General features: G+C 43.1%; 1 protein-coding gene across 3 annotated transcripts in view; it reads left to right on the forward strand.

The window, feature by feature from the left end:
- Positions 1–16,987, forward strand: part of LOC139582718 (kelch-like protein 29) — a 341,969-nt gene that overhangs the window by 211,979 nt on the left and 113,003 nt on the right. For 2 of the 3 annotated variants that reach the window (XM_071412971.1, XM_071412973.1), the window contains one exon: positions 12,768–13,310. In XM_071412971.1, coding sequence (XP_071269072.1) covers positions 12,768–13,310 — 543 coding nt within the window. Of the gene's footprint in view, positions 1–11,901; positions 11,942–12,767; positions 13,311–16,987 lie in introns of those variants that run through there. The other variant, XM_071412974.1, reaches the window with a different exon arrangement.

A 16,987-nucleotide genomic window follows, 5' to 3' on the forward strand; every position in this document is an offset into this window, starting at 1 on the left:
TGGATAGGTTACCCTCAAGTATCTGAAATTGCATGTTTACTGATCATCAAAAGCATGGAGTTACTTGTTGTATAACTCTGATAGAGCTAAATGTGTAATAATCACACATGTTTTATTTCACCTTTATTTCACCTTTATTTAACCAGGTAGGCTAGTTGAGAACAAGTTCTCATTTACAACTGCGACCTGGCCAAGATAAAGCAAAGCAGTTCGACACATACAACAACACAGAGTTACACATGGAGTAAACAAACATACAGTCAATAATACAGTAGAAAAAAAGTATATATACAGTGTGTGCAAATGAGGTAAGATAAGGGAGGTAAGGCAATAAATAGGTCATAGTGGTGAAATAATTACAATGTAGCAATTAAACACTGGAGTGACAGAGACTGGAGTGATAGATGTGCAGAATATGAATGTGTAAGTAGAGATACTGGGGTGCAAAGGAGCAAGATAAATAAATACAGTATGGGGATGAGGTAGTTGGATGGGCTATTTACAGATGGGCTATGTACAGGTGCAATGCTCTGTGAGCTGCTCTGACAGCTGGTGCTTGAAGTTAGTGAGGGAGATATGAGTCTCCAGCTTCAATGGTTTTTGCTGTTCGTTCCAGTCATTGGCAGCAGAGAACTGGAAGGAAAGGCGGCCAAAGGAGGAATTGGCTTTGGGGGTGACCAGTGAAATATACCTGCTGGACCGCGTGCTGCGGGTGGGTGCTGCTATGGTGACCAGTGAACTGAGAAGGCAGGGCGTTACCTAGCAAAGACTTGTAGATGACCTGTAGCCAGTGGGTTTGGCAATGAGTATGAAGTGAGTGCCAGCCAACGAGAGAGCGTATAGGTCGCAGTGGTGGGTAGTATATGGGGCTTTGGTGATAAAGAGATGGCACTGTGATAGACTGCATCCAATTTGTTGAGTAGAGTGTTGGAGGCTATTTTGTAAATGACATCGTCGAGAGTCGGTAGGATAGTCAGTTTTACGAGGGTATGTTTGGCAGCATGAGTGAAGGATGCTTTGTTGCGAAATAGGAAGCCGATTTATAGATTTAATTTTGGATTGGAAATGCTTAATGTGAGTCTGGAAGTAGTGTTTACAGTCTAACCAGACACCTAGGTATTTGTAGTGGTCCACATATTCTAGGTCAGAACCGTCAAGAATAGTGATGCTGGACGGGCGGGCAGGTGCGGGCAGCGATCGGTTGAAGAGCATGCATTTAGTTTTACTTGCATTTAAGAGTAGTTGGATGCCACGGAAGGAGAGTTGTATGGCATTGAAGCTCGTCTGGAGATTAGTTAGCACCATGTCCAAAGAAGGGCCAGATGTATACAGAATGGTGTCGTCTGCGTAGAGGTGGATCAGAGAATCACTAGCAGCAAGAGCGACATCATTGATATACAGAGAAAAGAGTCGGCGCGAGAATTGAACACTGTGGCACCCTTCATAGAGACTGCCAGAGGTCCGAACAACATGCCCTCCGATTTGACACACTGAACTCTATCAGAGAAGTAGTTGGTGAACCAGGCGAGGCAGTCATTTGAGAAACCAAGGCTGTTGAGTCTGCCGATAAGAATGTGGTGATTGACAGACTCGAAAGCCTTGGCCAGGTCGACGAAGATGGCTGCACAGTATTGTCTCTTATCGATGGCAGTTATGATATCGTTTAGGTCCTTGAGCGTGGCTGAGGTGCACCCATAACCAGCTCGGAAGCCAGATTGCACAGAGGAGAAGTTACGGTGGGATTTGAAGTGGTCGGTGATCTGTTTGTTTACGTGGCTTTCGAAGACCTTAGAAAGGCAGGGTAGGATAGATATAGATCTGTAGAAGTTTGGGTCTAGAGTGTCTCCCCCTTTGAAGATGGGGATGACCATGGCAGCTTTCCAATCTTTGGGAATCTCAGACAATACGAAAGAGGTTGAACAGGCTAGTAATAGGGGTTGCAACAATTTTGGCAGATCATTTTAGAAAGAGAGGGTCCAGATTGTCTAGCCCGGCTGATTTGTAGGGGTCCAGATTTTGAAGTTCTTTCAGAACATCAGCTATCTGGATTTGGGTGAAGGAGATGGGTGAGGCTTGGGCAAGTTGCTGTGGGGGTGCAGGGCAGGTGACCGGGGTAGGTGTAGCCATGTGGAAAGCATGGCCAGCCATAGAAAAATGCTTATTGAGATTAAAAAATGATCGCTATTTATCGGTGGTGACAGTGTTTTTTAGCCTCAGTGCAGTGGGCAGCTGGGAGGAGGTGCTCTTATTCTCCATGGACTTTACAGTGTCCAATAAGTTTTTGGAGTTTGTGCTACAGGATGCAAATTTCTGTTTGAAAAAGCTAGGCTTAGTTTTCCTAACTGCTTGTGAGTATTGGTTCCTAACTTCCCTGAAAAGTTGCATATCACGGGGGCTATTTGATGCCAATGCAATACGCCACAGGATGTTTTTGTGCTGGTCGAGGGCAGTCAGGTCTGGAGTGAACAAAGGGCTATATCTGTTCCTGGCTCAATTTTTTTGGAATGGGGCATGCTTATTTAAGATGGTGAGGAAGACACTTTTTAAAGAATAACCAGGCATCCTCTACTGACGGGATGAGGTCAATATCCTTCCAGGATACCCGGGCCAGGTCGATTAGAAAGGCCTGCTCGCTGAAGTGTTTTAGGGAGCGTTTGACAGTGATGAGGTGTGGTCGTTTGACCGCAGACCCATTACGGATGCAGGCCATGAGGCAGTGATCGCTGAGATCTTGGTTGAAGACAGCAGAGATGTATTTGGAGGGAAAGTTGGTTAAGATGATATCTATGAGCGTGCCCGTGTTTACGGATTTGGGGTTGTACCTGGTAGGTTCATTGATAATTTGTGTGAGATTGAGGGCATCAAGCTTAGATTGTAAGATGGCCGGTGTATTAAGCATGTCCCAGTTTAGGTCACCTAGCAGCACGAGCACTGAAGATGGATGGGGGGCAATCAATTCACATATGGTGTCCAGGGCACAGCTGGTGGCAGAGGTTGGTCAATAGCAAGCGGCAACGGTGAGAGACTTGTTTCGGGAAAGGTGGATTTTTAGAAGTAGAAGCTCGAATTGTTTGGGCACAGACCTGGATAGTATGACAGAACTCTGCAGTCTATCTCTGCAGTAGATTGCAACTCCGCCCCCTTTGGCAGTTCTATCTTGTTGGAAAATGTTATAGTTGGGGATGGAAATTTCAGGGTTTTTGGTAGTCTTCCTAAGCAAGGATTCAGACACGGCTAGGACATCCGGGTTGGCAGAGTGTACTAAGGCAGTGAATAAAACATGCTTGGTGAGGAGACTTCTAATGTTAACATGCATGAAACTAAGGCTTTTACGGTTACAGAAGTCAACAAATGAGAGCGCCTGGGGAATAGGTGTAGTAGTGGGGGCCTGGGTTAACTTTTTAGGGATAGGGGGCAGCATTTTCACTTTGGATGAATAGCGTGCCCAGAGTGAACTGCCTCCTACTCTGTCCCAGATGCTAATATATGCATATTATTGTTACTATTGGATATACAACACTCTGAATTTTCTAAAACTGTTTGAATGATGTCTGTGAGTATAACAGAACTCATATGGCAGGCAAAAACCTGAGAAAAAATCCAAACAGGAAGTAAGAATTCTTAGGCTGGTAAATTTTCAACTCATCGCCTATTGAAATCCCAGTGGGATATGGATCTGTCACTTCTTACGCCTTCCACCAGATGTCAACAGTCTGTAGAACGTTGAATGAAGCTTCTACTGTGATGTTGAGCTGGATGGGAGCTGTTTGAGTCAGTGGTCTGGCAGAGTGCCAGGTCCTGGTCAAGCGCATTCCACATGGTATCGACTTGCGTTCCATTACTTCTATGGACACAAAGGAATTCTCCAGGTTGGAACGTTATTGAATATTTATGATAACAACATCCTAAAGATTGATTCTCTACTTAGTTTGACAAGTTTATTCAAATCAAATCAAGTTTATTTTATATAGCCCTTCGTACATCAGCTAATATCTCGAAGTGCTGTACAGACACCCAGCCTAAAACCCCAAACAGCAAGCAATGCAGGTGTAGAAGCACGGTGGCTAGGAAAAACTCCCTAGAAAGGCCAAAACCTAGGAAGAAACCTAGAGAGGAACCAGGCTATGAGGGGTGGCCAGTCCTCTTCTGGCTGTGCTGGGTGGAGATTATAACAGAACTATGCAAAGATGTTCAAAATGTTCATAAGTTACAAGCATGGTCAAATAATAATCATGAATAATTTTCAGTTGGCTTTTCATAGCCGATCATCAAGAGTTGAAAATAGCAGGTCCGGGACAGGTGGCGGTTCCATAACCGCAGGCAGAACAGCTGAAACTGGAATAGCAGCAAGGCCAGGAGGACTGGGGACAGCAAGGAGCCATCACGCCCGGCAGCCCCGACGCACGGTCCCAGGTCCTCCGAGAGAGAGAGAAGGAGAGAATTAGAGAGAGCCAAGATTTTCAAAATGTTCATAAATGACAAGCATGGTCAAATAATAATCAGGAATAAATGTCAGTTGGCTTTTCATAGCCGATCATTAAGAATTGAAAACAGCAGGTCTGGGACAGGTAGGGGTTCCATAACCGCAGGCAGAACAGTTGAAACTGGAATAGCAGCAGGGCCAGGCGGACTGGGGACAGCAAGGAGTCATCATGCCCGGTAGTCCTGACGTATGGTCCTAGGGCTCCGGTCCTCCGAGAGAGAGAAAGAAAGAGAGAAGGAGAGAATTAGAGAGAGCCAAGATTTTCAAAATGTTCATAAATGACAAGCATGGTCAAATAATAATCAGGAATAATTTTCAGTTGGCTTTTCATAGCCGATCATTAAGAGTTGAACAGGTAGGGGTTCCATAACAGCAGGCAGAACAGTTGAAACTGGAACAGCAGCAAGGCCATGTGGACTGGGGACAGCAAGGAGTCATCATGCCCGGTTTGCCGTGACGTATGGTCCTAGGGCTCAGGTTCTCCGAGAGAGAGAAAGAAAGAGAGAACGAGAGAATTAGAGAGAGCATACTTAAATTCACACAGGACACTGGATAAGATAGGAGAAGTACTCCAGGTATAACCAACTGACCCTAGCCCCCCGACACATAAACTACTGCAGCATAAATACTGGAGGCTGAGACAGGAGGGGTCAGGAGACACTGTGGCCCCATCCGATGATACCCCCGGACAGGGCCAAACAGGAAGGATATAACCCCACCCACTCTGCCAAAGCACAGCCCCCACACCACTAGAGGGATATCTTCAACCACCAACTTATAATCCTGAGACAAGGCCGAGTATAGCCCACAAAGATCTCCACCACAGCACAAACCAAGGGGGGGCGCCAACCCAGACAGGAAGATCACGTCAGTAACTCAACCCACTCAAGTGACGCACCCCTCCTAGGGACGGCATGAAAGAGCACCAGTAAGCCAGTGACTCAGCCCCTGTAATAGGGTTAGGGGCAGAGAATCCCAGTGGAGAGAGGGGAACCGGCCAGGCAGAGACAGCAAGGGCGGTTCGTTGTTCCAGAGCCTTTCCGTTCACCTTCACACTCCTGGGCCAGACTACACTCAATCATATGACCTACTGAAGAGATAAGTCTTCAGTAAAGACTTAAAGGTTGAGACCGAGTCTGCGTCTCTCACATGGGTAGGCAGACTATTCCATAAAAATGGAGATCTATAGGAGAAAGCCCTGCCTCCCGCTGTTTGCTTAGAAATTCTAGGGACAATTAGGAGGCCTGCGTCTTGTGACCGTAGCGTACGTGTAGGTATGTACGGCAGGACCAACTCGGAAAGATAGGTAGGAGCAAGCCCATGTAACGCTTTATAGGTTAACAGTAAAACCTTGAAATCAGCCCTTGCCTTAACAGGAAGCCAGTGTAGGGAGGCTAGCACTGGAGTAATATGATCAAATTTCTTGGTTCTAGTCAGGATTCTAGCAGCCGTATTTAGCACTAACTGAAGTTTATTTAGTGCTTTATCCGGGTAGCCGGAAAGTAGAGCATTGCAGTAGTCTAACCTAGAAGTAACAAATGCATGGATTAATTTTTCTGCATCATTTTTGGACAGAAAATTTCAGATTTTTGCAATGTTACGTAGATGGAAAAAAGCTGTCCTTGAAACAGTCTTGATATGTTCGTCAAAAGAGAGATCAGGGTCAAGAGTAACGCCGAGGTCCTTCACAGTTTTATTTGAGACGACTTTACAACCATCAAGATTAATTGTCAGATTTAACAGAAGATCTCTTTGTTTCTTGGGACCTAGAACAAGCATCTCTGTTTTGTCCGAGTTTAAAAGTAGAAAGTTTGCAGCCATCCACTTCCTTATGTCTGAAACACAGGCTTCTAGCGAGGGCAATTTTGAGGCTTCACCATGTTTCATTGAAATGTACAGCTGTGTGTCATCCGCATAGCAGTGAAAGTTAACATTATGTTTTCGAATAACATCCCCAAGAGGTAAAATATATAGTGAAAACAATAGTGGTCCTAAAACGGAACCTTGAGGAACACCGAAATGTACAGTTGATTTGTCAGAGGACAAACCATTCACAGAGACAAACTGATATCTTTCCGACAGGTAAGATCTAAACCAGGCCAGAACTTGTCCGTGTAGACCAATTTGGGTTTCCAGTCTCTCCAAAAGAATGTGGTGATCGATGGTGTCAAAGGCAGCACTAAGATCTAGTAGCACGAGGACCTGTAATATCACTTTTTGAAGTTTGCGTCTGACGTTTGCCTGGATCTGCGCGAGCGTTTGGCTATGTGTACTAAACGTGCTTACAAAAGTAGCTACTTGGACATAAATAATGGATATTATCGAACAAAACAACAATTTATTGTGGAACTAGGATTCCTGGAAGTGCATTCTGATGAAGATCATCAAAGGTAAGGGAATATTTATGATGTAATTTCGTATTTCTGTTGACTCCAACATGGCGGAGAAATGTTGTTATATCTGAGCGCCGTCTCAGATTATTGCATCGTGTGCTTTTTCCGTAAAGTTTTTTTGAAATCTGACACAGCGGTTGCATTAAGAACAAGTGTATCTTTAATTCTATGTAAAACATGTATCTTTCATCAAAGTTTATGATGAGTATTTCTGTTATTTGATGTGGCTCTGCAATTTCTTCGGCTATTTTGGAGGCATTTCTGAACATGGCGCCAATGTAAACTGAGATTTTTTTTATATAAATATGCATATTATCGAACAAAACATACATGTATTGTGTAACATGATGTCCTATGAGTGTCATCTGATGAAGATCATCAAAGGTTAGTGATTAATTTGATCTCTATTTCTGCTTTTTGTGACTCCTATCTTTGGCTGGGAAAATGGCTGTATTTGGACTTGGCGGTGATCTAACATAATCATATGTTGTGTTTTCGCTGTAAAACATTTTTTAAATCGGAGACGATGGGTAGATTAACAAGATGTTTATCTTTAATTTGCTGTATTGGACTTGTTAATGTGTTACATATTTCTAAAGAATATTTTTTAATTTCCTGCGCTGCCTTTTCAGCGGAATGTTGTCAGGGCCTAGAAAGGTTAACCTCTACATCACCAGAGGAGGAGTAGGATAAGGGTATGGCTGAAGGTTATAAGAACTAGTCATCTAGTACATTCGGAACAGAGAGTAAAAGGAACAGGTTTCTGACGCGATAGAATAGATTCAAGGGATAATGAACAGACAAAGGTATGGTAGGATGTGAATACAGTGGAGGTAAACCTAGGCATAGAGTGACGATGAGAAAGAGATTGTCTCTAGAAACATCATTTAAACCAGGTGATGTCACCGCATGTGTGGGAGGTGGAACTGAAGGGTTAGCTAAGGCATATTGAGCAGGGCTCGATGCTCTACAGTGAAATAAGACAATAATCACTAACCAGAACAGCAATGGACAAGGCATATTGACATTAGGGAGAGGCATGCGTAGCCGAGTGATCATAGGGGTCCAGTGAGTAGTTAAGCTGGCTGGAGACACGGCGATTCAGACAGCTAGCGGGCCGGGGTTAGCAAGCTAGCAGAAGGGCCTTAGAGGGACATCGCGATGGATGAAGTCTGTTGTAGCCTCCTCGTGTGGTTCCGTTGGCAGACCAGCCGTGATGGATTAGTAGGGTTCGTGTCGTAAAGGAGCCCAGTCCAACTGGCAAAATAGGTATAGTGGCCCAAGAAATTGTCTGACTGTTCTTTGAGAGGTGAAGATAAAACCAAATAGTGACAACATTTATTTAACAATCACTTGAAAACGACACACTTGTCAATATTTTTAGCGGAGCTGGTGGTCTCCCAGCAGTCAAATAGAATGCTCTGCACTGTATTGTGACATTTGATTGATAACGAACTATAGGCTACCAGCCGTGCACACAGTGGATGAGGGAGCTGTTCGGTATTTGTGTGGTGCTAAAACGTATTTATCTCCCCCACATGAGAATACATTGCAACGTGTTAGTGTGCTTTCCCTGGCAAGCCTAGCTCATGCAGAAATGCCTAACCGAGGAAATAAAAAGAGAGGTTTTGAAATAGGCCAACACCATCGTGGAAACAGGTGCTGCGTAAATGAAATCCCTGGTTTGGTTTGGAAGGATTTTGGAGTCATTGTGGACAAGGACAACAACCCCTTAGATGGATACACAGCCAGCAAAAAGTGTGTGCATGTATTTATTTACGATTTGGATAATTCAGTTTATAAGTTAGTAATTACTTTAATTCAGGCTTTTGGTAATTTAGACCAGTGGTATTCAAAGTGGGAATATACAAACGTTATTGAGAAATTATTTGAAAAATACAATTTTACTGAGTAAATCTAAGTATTGGTTCTCTTAATTTTGATAAGAGACAAATGTAATGAATTGAATGTTATTTGATTGTTATTAATATAAAATAAAATATTGTTTTAGTCATTTGGCTTGGGGTCGCCAGAAATTGGGTCCTCAGGAATTCTGGCCCCCAAAAAATGGGGTCCCTACTGAAAGAGTTTGAATAACACTGATATACCATATTCAGGCCAACACGTTTGAGTAGCCTATAGGCTATAGCCTAATAAGTACATACATTTTTGCGGTCTATATTCGATTCTGGTAATTATTTAAGTTTCAATTTGATTATTATGGTGGCATGTAGGCTAGTGGTTAAGAGCGTTGGGCCAGTAACCGAAAGATCGCTGGTTCGAATCCCCTAGCCGGCAAGTTGGTAAATCTGCCGTTCTGCGGTTGAGCAAGGCAGTTAACTCCAAGCAACAATTTCTCCCCGGGCGCCGATGACGTCGATTTAAGGCAGCCCCCGCACATCTTTGATTCAGAGGGGTTGGGTTAAATGCAGAAGACACATTTTGGTTGAATGCATTCAGTTATGCAACTGACTAGGTATTCCGTTTCCCATATCTAAACAATATTGAATGTAATGGTTTTGTTATGTCGGCTATAGATTTTCATTAGGTAAGGCTAATTAGCAGGCACTTTTTTTCAGAGCAATTTGAGTTGTCAATGTGCCGCATTTCATCAAACATTTTAAGGCATTGTTCTCAATTCATGGCATGGTTTTCCTTTTATCCAAATGTTGAATAGACATGCAGACCAATTAATTCATGCAGGGAGGGTAATAGTAGCCTACTGCCCAGGGAGGGGAATAGTAGCCTACTGCCCAGGGAGGGGAATAGTAGCCTACTGCCCAGGGAGGGGAATAGTAGCCTACTGCCCAGGGAGGGGAATAGTAGCCTACTGCCCAGGGAGGGGGATAGTAGCCTACTAATCTGGAGTCATATAAACAATTAAATAAATTGTAATTTGGCGGGTCATGTATCGGCTCTCGGAAACAATTCTATGAGGGTGGGTCGGGCTGCGGAGAAAAATCTGTCCTGATGTCGGATATTAGTAGTTCAGAATTGATGTGGCTGGCGTGGGGGGTGTTTGGCTCCAAAAAACTGACCCCGTACTAGACTCTAGGTAGAACATACAGATGGGCTCCACGACTCACTGTAAATACATACACTTAGCTACATGGTAAACAACACTCATCACGGATCTTTTTTTTGTAGGTGTGTCACAATATATGGTCAGTTGTTTATTTTGTGTTTAAAATTTTTAAGACATTGTTATTATTTGTGAGCCATAATTTGTATTACTTTTATTCATTATTGTGGTCATGTGGTTTGGCAAGAAGAATGCCCCTCTTCCCACAGGTGTTATTACTACCACTGAGGGTTTAGAGCTTGAGGTAGTCATCTCATACAAGTACTTGGGAGTAATGGCTAGACGGTGCACTGTCCTTCTCTCAGCACATATCAAAGCTGCAGGCTAAAGTTAAATCTAGACTTGGTTTCCTCTATCGTAATTGCTCCTCTTTCACACCAGCTGCCAAACTAACCCTGATTCAGATGACCATGCTACCCATGCTAGATTACTGAGACATAATTTATAGATAAGCAGGTAAGAGTGCTCTTGAGCGGCTAGATGTTCTTTACCATTTGGCCATCAGATTTGCCACCAATGCTCTTTATAGGACACACCACTGCACTCTATACTCCTCTGTAAACTGGTCATCTCTCTACAGTATACCTGTTGCAAGACCTACTGGTTGATGCTTATTTGTAAAACCCTCTTAGGCCTCACTCCCCCCTATCTGAGATATCTACTGCAGCCCTCATTCTCCAAATAGAACACCTGTTCTGCCAGTCACATTCTGTTGAAGGTCTCCAAAGCACACACATCCCTGGGTTGCTCCTCTTTTCAGTTCGCTGCAGCGAGCGACTGGAACGAGCTGCAACAAACACTCAAACTGAACAGGTATATCTCAATCTCTTCATTCAAAGATTAAATCATGGACACTCTTACTGACAGTTGTGGCTGCTTTGTATGATGTATTGTTGTCTCTACCTTCTTGACCTTTGTGCTGTTGACTTTGCCCAATAATGTTTGTACCATGTTTTTGTGCTGCTACCATGTTGTCATGTTGTGTTGCTGCCTTGTTATGTTGTTGTCTTAGGTCTCTCTTTATGTAGTGTTGTGTCTCTCTTGTTGTGATGTGTGTCTTGTATTTATATTGTATATATATATATTTTTTTAAATCCCAGGCCCCGTCCCGGCAGGAGGCTGTTTGCCTTTTGGTAGGCTGTCATTGTAAATAAGATTTTTGTTCTTAACTGACTTGCCTAGTTAAATAAAAACAATTATTGGAGTCCTCCAGGTTTATGCTTTAATATGCACTGAAGTGTAATGGTATCACTATCTAGATAAAGTCAGCAGATCTGTTGGTTGGTTGCATTTACATTGGGTGGTATCGCATTAGTGAAAACCAAGACTGTTCTCAGGTCAGTTGCCGGTTTTGACTGGCAGAAGTGACGTTTCGTAGCAGGTTAGGATAATTAACGTGGCAGGTTATGATAATTAGCTTAAAGTTAGGTAAAATGCTAAATTTGTCCACGACGCGACTCGAACATACAGTATCTCGCTATAACCAGGCCTGCCCTAAGAACAGTTTTGGTTTCCACTAATGCGACGCTGGTGACCTCACTTCCTCAATCGATTGCGTGAAGTTTTCCTGACAAACCAGCCTACTTCCCGTTGTCTCAAAATGTATCCTGATTTACAGGTGTGTAATGTATAACTATACACAATATACGTCGACATAGTACGATAACATGTTTCGCTAACTATTTAATGGGTTGTGTGATGCTTAAGGTGCATTTATGTCGAAGCTAGAAAATGCTAGCCAAGTATCCCCATTGACAATGGAATTGTAAGTAATGGGGCCACGCTAGGTGAATGGTGTGTAATCGTTAGTTCAAACAGTTGCAAAACGGAAAACGAGAGTTTTATATTGGATAAATGCAGGTAGGTAGATCCATCCCCGTTTCGTTTAAGAAACGTTTTGCAACAGATTCGGCGTTATGAATACGCCCATGGCATGACATGATGCAAATCAAAACAAAATGGCGTCGCGGACTTTTCTAAATTGTAAATATACAGTACATTTTTAAACTCCGGGTTACTTTATTTTGTTAATCGAAGCCTCAGGTTATATACTTATGTTGGACAATTGAATCATTCTAGTTAGATGTTTGAGTCATTTATATATTTTCCGTAATTTAATGGTTCGAAAGTTAGCTAGCTAGCCTCATGCTGAGCGCTAGTTTAGCCCTAGCCTATAATAAATGCGTAGATGTAGCTAGGTACTTGTATTGGTTTAACTGTTAGTTTAAGCACTGCTAGCGGGAGTCATTGTTGTCAATTGTGTAGCATTGGGTTACATGTATGTTTACACTGCTACAGTGGTGAGCCTGTTTGTGTCGGACAAACAAGCATACAATTTGATGGTTTTACATTCTAGATAGCATATCCTTTGCGCTATTTATAAGTGATTAGTATTTATTTTGGCACATATTAGAAATAGCTATATGTACTGTTAGAGACAACCATAGTATATTCATTTTTTTATGTAGCTATTTTTATATTGTTAATGAGAACTGATTACATTTTTTTTAACAAAGCAATTGTAATGAACCAGATAGTTGACCCTTAACACTTTTGGAAAATACGTTTATTAAATTCGATTTAAGAAGACTTTTCCTGAAACCAGCCAACTTTTACTTGTCTCTGCGTTACAGGTAAACATATTTGTTTTCCTGGTCTCAATCATGGAACCTGGAACATTAGCCCACTCTGTACAGTCTGCAATTTGTTGAGCTAGCTAAAAGGATAATTATGTTATTAGTTAATGTAATAAGAATCAAAACTCTTTCTCCCTTCCACTTTCTGCTCTACCCCCCCCCCCCCTCTCTAGGTCCTACGTGGGCACCTCCAGTAGTAACAGTGACCCAATCCAGTCTCCTGCCCCACTCCTATTCCCTCCGCCCCCCCTCCTTCAGCCACAGTGTCACTGTCCAGTCGCCCATCATAGGTGTGACCCCCTCCATCCAATCCCCCATGCCCCCCCACCCCCACCCACTCATGACAGCCCACTTCCAGCTACCCACACACTCCACCTCACACCAACCCCCCCCCATGGTTCTCAACATGCCCTCCCAGCCACCCTACTCCTTGGCCCAGCCCCCTGTCGCCTCCTTGCCCCTTTCCTCCACCTCAGGGGGTCCGGGTGGGACACACCCCAACCAACACAACCAAAATGTGATGGGGAACGGTCATCTGATGCCTCACCCCCTCATACAGCCCCCCGTCCTGCCTCTGACCAATGGGCAGTTGGTGCCGCCGCTTCCGTCTACTCTAGTAGCCTATCAGGATGATCCTAGAGGGCCCAACGGGCTGCAGATGCTGAGGACTGTGGGAATGGGGAAGTACGAGTTCACAGACCCAGGACATCCTAAAGGTAAGACAGACCCACTCTGACTGGGCAAGCTTGCAGTGTCACACACACACACACACACACACCAAAGGTAAGACGGGCCCGCTCCACATGGGTAAGCACAGAACCCTTGCTTCTGTATTTTGGTTTATGCACTTTATTTTCCACTTAATTCGTTTAGGTTTTATCAGCGTAGAACCCATCTTTTTTTCTTGGCAGAGTGTTTGTACAGGGAACAGCTTCTCTGGGTAGAGAGTGGTTTGTACAGGGAACAGCTTCTCTGGGTAGAGTGTGGTTGGTACAGGGAACAGCTTCTCTGGGTAGAGAGTGGTTGGTACAGGGAACAGCTTCTCTGGGTAGAGAGTGGTTGGTACAGGGAACAGCTTCTCTGGGTAGAGAGTGGTTTGTACAGGGAACAGCTTCTCTGGGTAGTTTGTGTTGCCAGAATGTCTGTTAACAACACTACAAACGCAGTTAACACTACCTAGTTGGAACCGGTGCCAGATCTCTACAAAGCTGCACCAAGGTCACGGCTTCCACACGCACCCACACAAGCGTGTACACACACACACAAACTATTCTGTTGCTTCAATTGTCCAGCTACACCTAAGTTCACTTTTAAGCTTCTTTTAAGCCTGGAAAACTTTTATCTTTGAAAACTGCGAGGGGCGCGGCATGGCGAGTGGCGCTGTCTCTGCTGCGTCTCAAAGCTGTAAATGTATGTTTGTTAACCTTGGAGGTTGTGATGCAATTTTAACATTTAATAAAGCTTTTAATGTAGAGTGTGGCTATTTTCCACTACTCATTAGATTTTGTTTCTCTCTCGTTTTCGCTCCATATCAATAAAACGTGAGCAAATGAGAATCCAGATTGATGTAGAAAGCAGTTGTGCCGGTCGGATCGGAGGCTTCCTGAGACACATTTTAAATGAGACACCAGGTGGAATGGAAACAAACATTTGTCCAGCAGCAGAGCTAGTTAATTTCTGTTGCATTTTCTGTCTCCTTAGACGCTTTCTGGTTTTTGTAATTTGATAAAGGGATGTTTGAGCTACATTTAAGGTTAACTCACCACTTTTCGGCGATATCCACCATTTTGATCTCTAAATAAATAATTCACGTGAATCGTGACGATCCGTAAAACGCAGAGTGTATCACCCATTGAGCGATGTGCTCCATCGAGTATCACGTGTGACTGCTATGAACAGCCAGCCGTATCCCCTAACCAGCCGTTAGCCAAATCAGCTGCTTCTCTCTGTCCGTTCTTTCTGCGCATCTCCAGAAGTTTTAAAATGTTACTTAGCCGTGATGGCGAGCTAGGGTGTGCAGACAGTGATGCAGTTTCGGTTGAATTATTGGAGCAGCTCGCAGTGCGAGCGAAGTGGATATGTAGGATTCTATTTGTTGCCTAGCATTTGGTAGCTCTGTGAAGGAAGTAGGACGTGTGGGACAGGGAGTGAATTTGTGAGGGAGGGAGAGTGAAGCTGTATGTAAAGTTGTCTGAAGAGTACGCTAATGATGGTTTCATTTAGACCTCTAGTGTGTTGTCCCCTTACTGCATCAATGAAATTGCAGATCATTATGTATTTATATTCCTTACTACATTCCTCCTGCCCAATCACAGGTATGGATATGAGTAAATCAGATATTTTCTGCAGTAGCCTTTTCGATTGCACAGTAAAAAGTGCAGTGTTTCCTCTATGTTAATTTAGCAGCGGCACGCCACCGCTGCTAAATAGTTGTTGGCACTCCCAAAAATGACTAATATTTTCAGTATTTGATATCTTTAAACAAGATCACAAAAATATAAAGTAGACAGTCAGGGAGAATCTAAAATAAAAAAAATGTCATGGCATGAGGCCCCCATTGATTTGATGAGTTTCTCAGATAGCATAACAACACGGCATAAGCCATGGCAAAATGTGCAGAATTGCAGGAAATTAGCTTTAAAACAGATTACCTTTTTATTTCTCAGTCCCAGCAAAAAAAGTATAGAACTGCAAGAAACTAATATTTTCTCTCTGCCCCATGGTAAAATGTATAGAGTTGCAGGGAACTAGCTTTAAAACGGCAACATTTTGTCCTTGTGGACAGAGAGCGCTCCCCATTGGCCACTACCACTCGGTATTGTGATACTTGGCTTGGTATCACATCGTTAGTGAAAATGTTGGTATGGTGACACTCATTCTGAAAATAGGCACATTTTCTTGCAGTTTACACAGATTTCTCACATTTCCGTGCAAAAATGTTTGCTCACCTTTTTGGGCCATAATCAGTTTGCATCCCTGTGGGATACATTGTTGCTACGTTGTAATTTATACTCTTGTATTTATTAGTACAATAGCCAAAGCAAGTGATAATTGCTTACTTCACAACACGTAACCATAGTTTATTAGCCTCTTATTTAGGAGTACTAGAAATAGTAGCTAAATATTCTATTTTGTAAACAAGCAGTAGGGCTCTGCATAGAACCTTGAGACGTGATGAGATGGATAGCATTCCATTAAATATTCAGCAGTAGAAATCATATACAGATGTCGTTGCAATAGTAAGGTCACAGCAATAGCTGTGCCATTCAGATCAGTAGCAGGTGTCAAAACCAATGATTTATATACACACTAGATGGCTGATAGGGGGTGCTATGCTGACTCCTTTGCCTCCATCTTGGCACTCCCTCATTGCAGAAAATATTATGGTAGCTATAGAAATGCATTGGTCTACATTTGTTTTTCCACCTTTATTTTATTAGACACCTTAATGGATACTCTTAAATGATATTATGTGAGGAGAACACATATTGACAAATCACAACAAAAAATGTTTTACGTGTAATTTTGAGATTATATATGCACTACAACAAAACTACTTAAATATGTAAAAATGTGTCCTTAACATTTAATTAAAATACTGTAGAATTCCATTCATTCCTATGGAGGACTGATCCTACTGGGGAGTGCCAATATGGCTGACCAGTGGCTTCCAAGCCCCTCAATGGCCAATACATAGAATCAGCAATCCAGGATTTATATAAATCATTGGTCAAAACAGAGCTGTGTGTTCTTGAAAACCTTGTTCGCATACAGGGTCACGTGAACAAATACTTGGTGCTCATTTGGCAACATTGTCTTGATTCTCTTAAGTCTTCTCGGAACGGTTGAGAAAGCTTCCTGACGGTAAGAACACTTAACCTTGCTGCCGTGACTGTCAACCAGTCGGGAACCACAAATCAGGCTGCCATGCAGTACAGGGTCCGCTTTACGGTTTCATTTTTTTCATCACATCACATCCTGCTGCTGTCTCTGTCTCTCTCTCCAGTCACTCACCATCAGTGATTGCATGCTGTGACAAGGTGGTGAGGAGGCTAGTTAAGGCTAGGACCTTCTCTAAGCACAGATTCAGGGTCAGATCCTTTTTCATATCTTTAATGCTTATGGTTAGGATTGGGGGGAGTAATCTGATTTTTAGATCTGTGGTTAGGGGAAACTTTTATACGTTGAGCTATGAGATACTGTAGGGAAGCGAGCTCACACACACACACACACACACACACACTATTACTTGCCTGGCAGATATGGATGTCTTTGCTTAAAAAATGTTATGAATTATCGGCTTGGCTCTGACTATTAAATCGTTTATCGTTTAAGTAATGTTTCAGAGCCCACTTTGGCACAGGATTCTTGGTTTCAGCAAAACTCTTAGTGT

This window comes from Salvelinus alpinus, chromosome 8, assembly GCF_045679555.1.
Source record: "Salvelinus alpinus chromosome 8, SLU_Salpinus.1, whole genome shotgun sequence".
In the NCBI taxonomy this organism is placed as follows: Eukaryota; Metazoa; Chordata; class Actinopteri; order Salmoniformes; family Salmonidae; genus Salvelinus; species Salvelinus alpinus.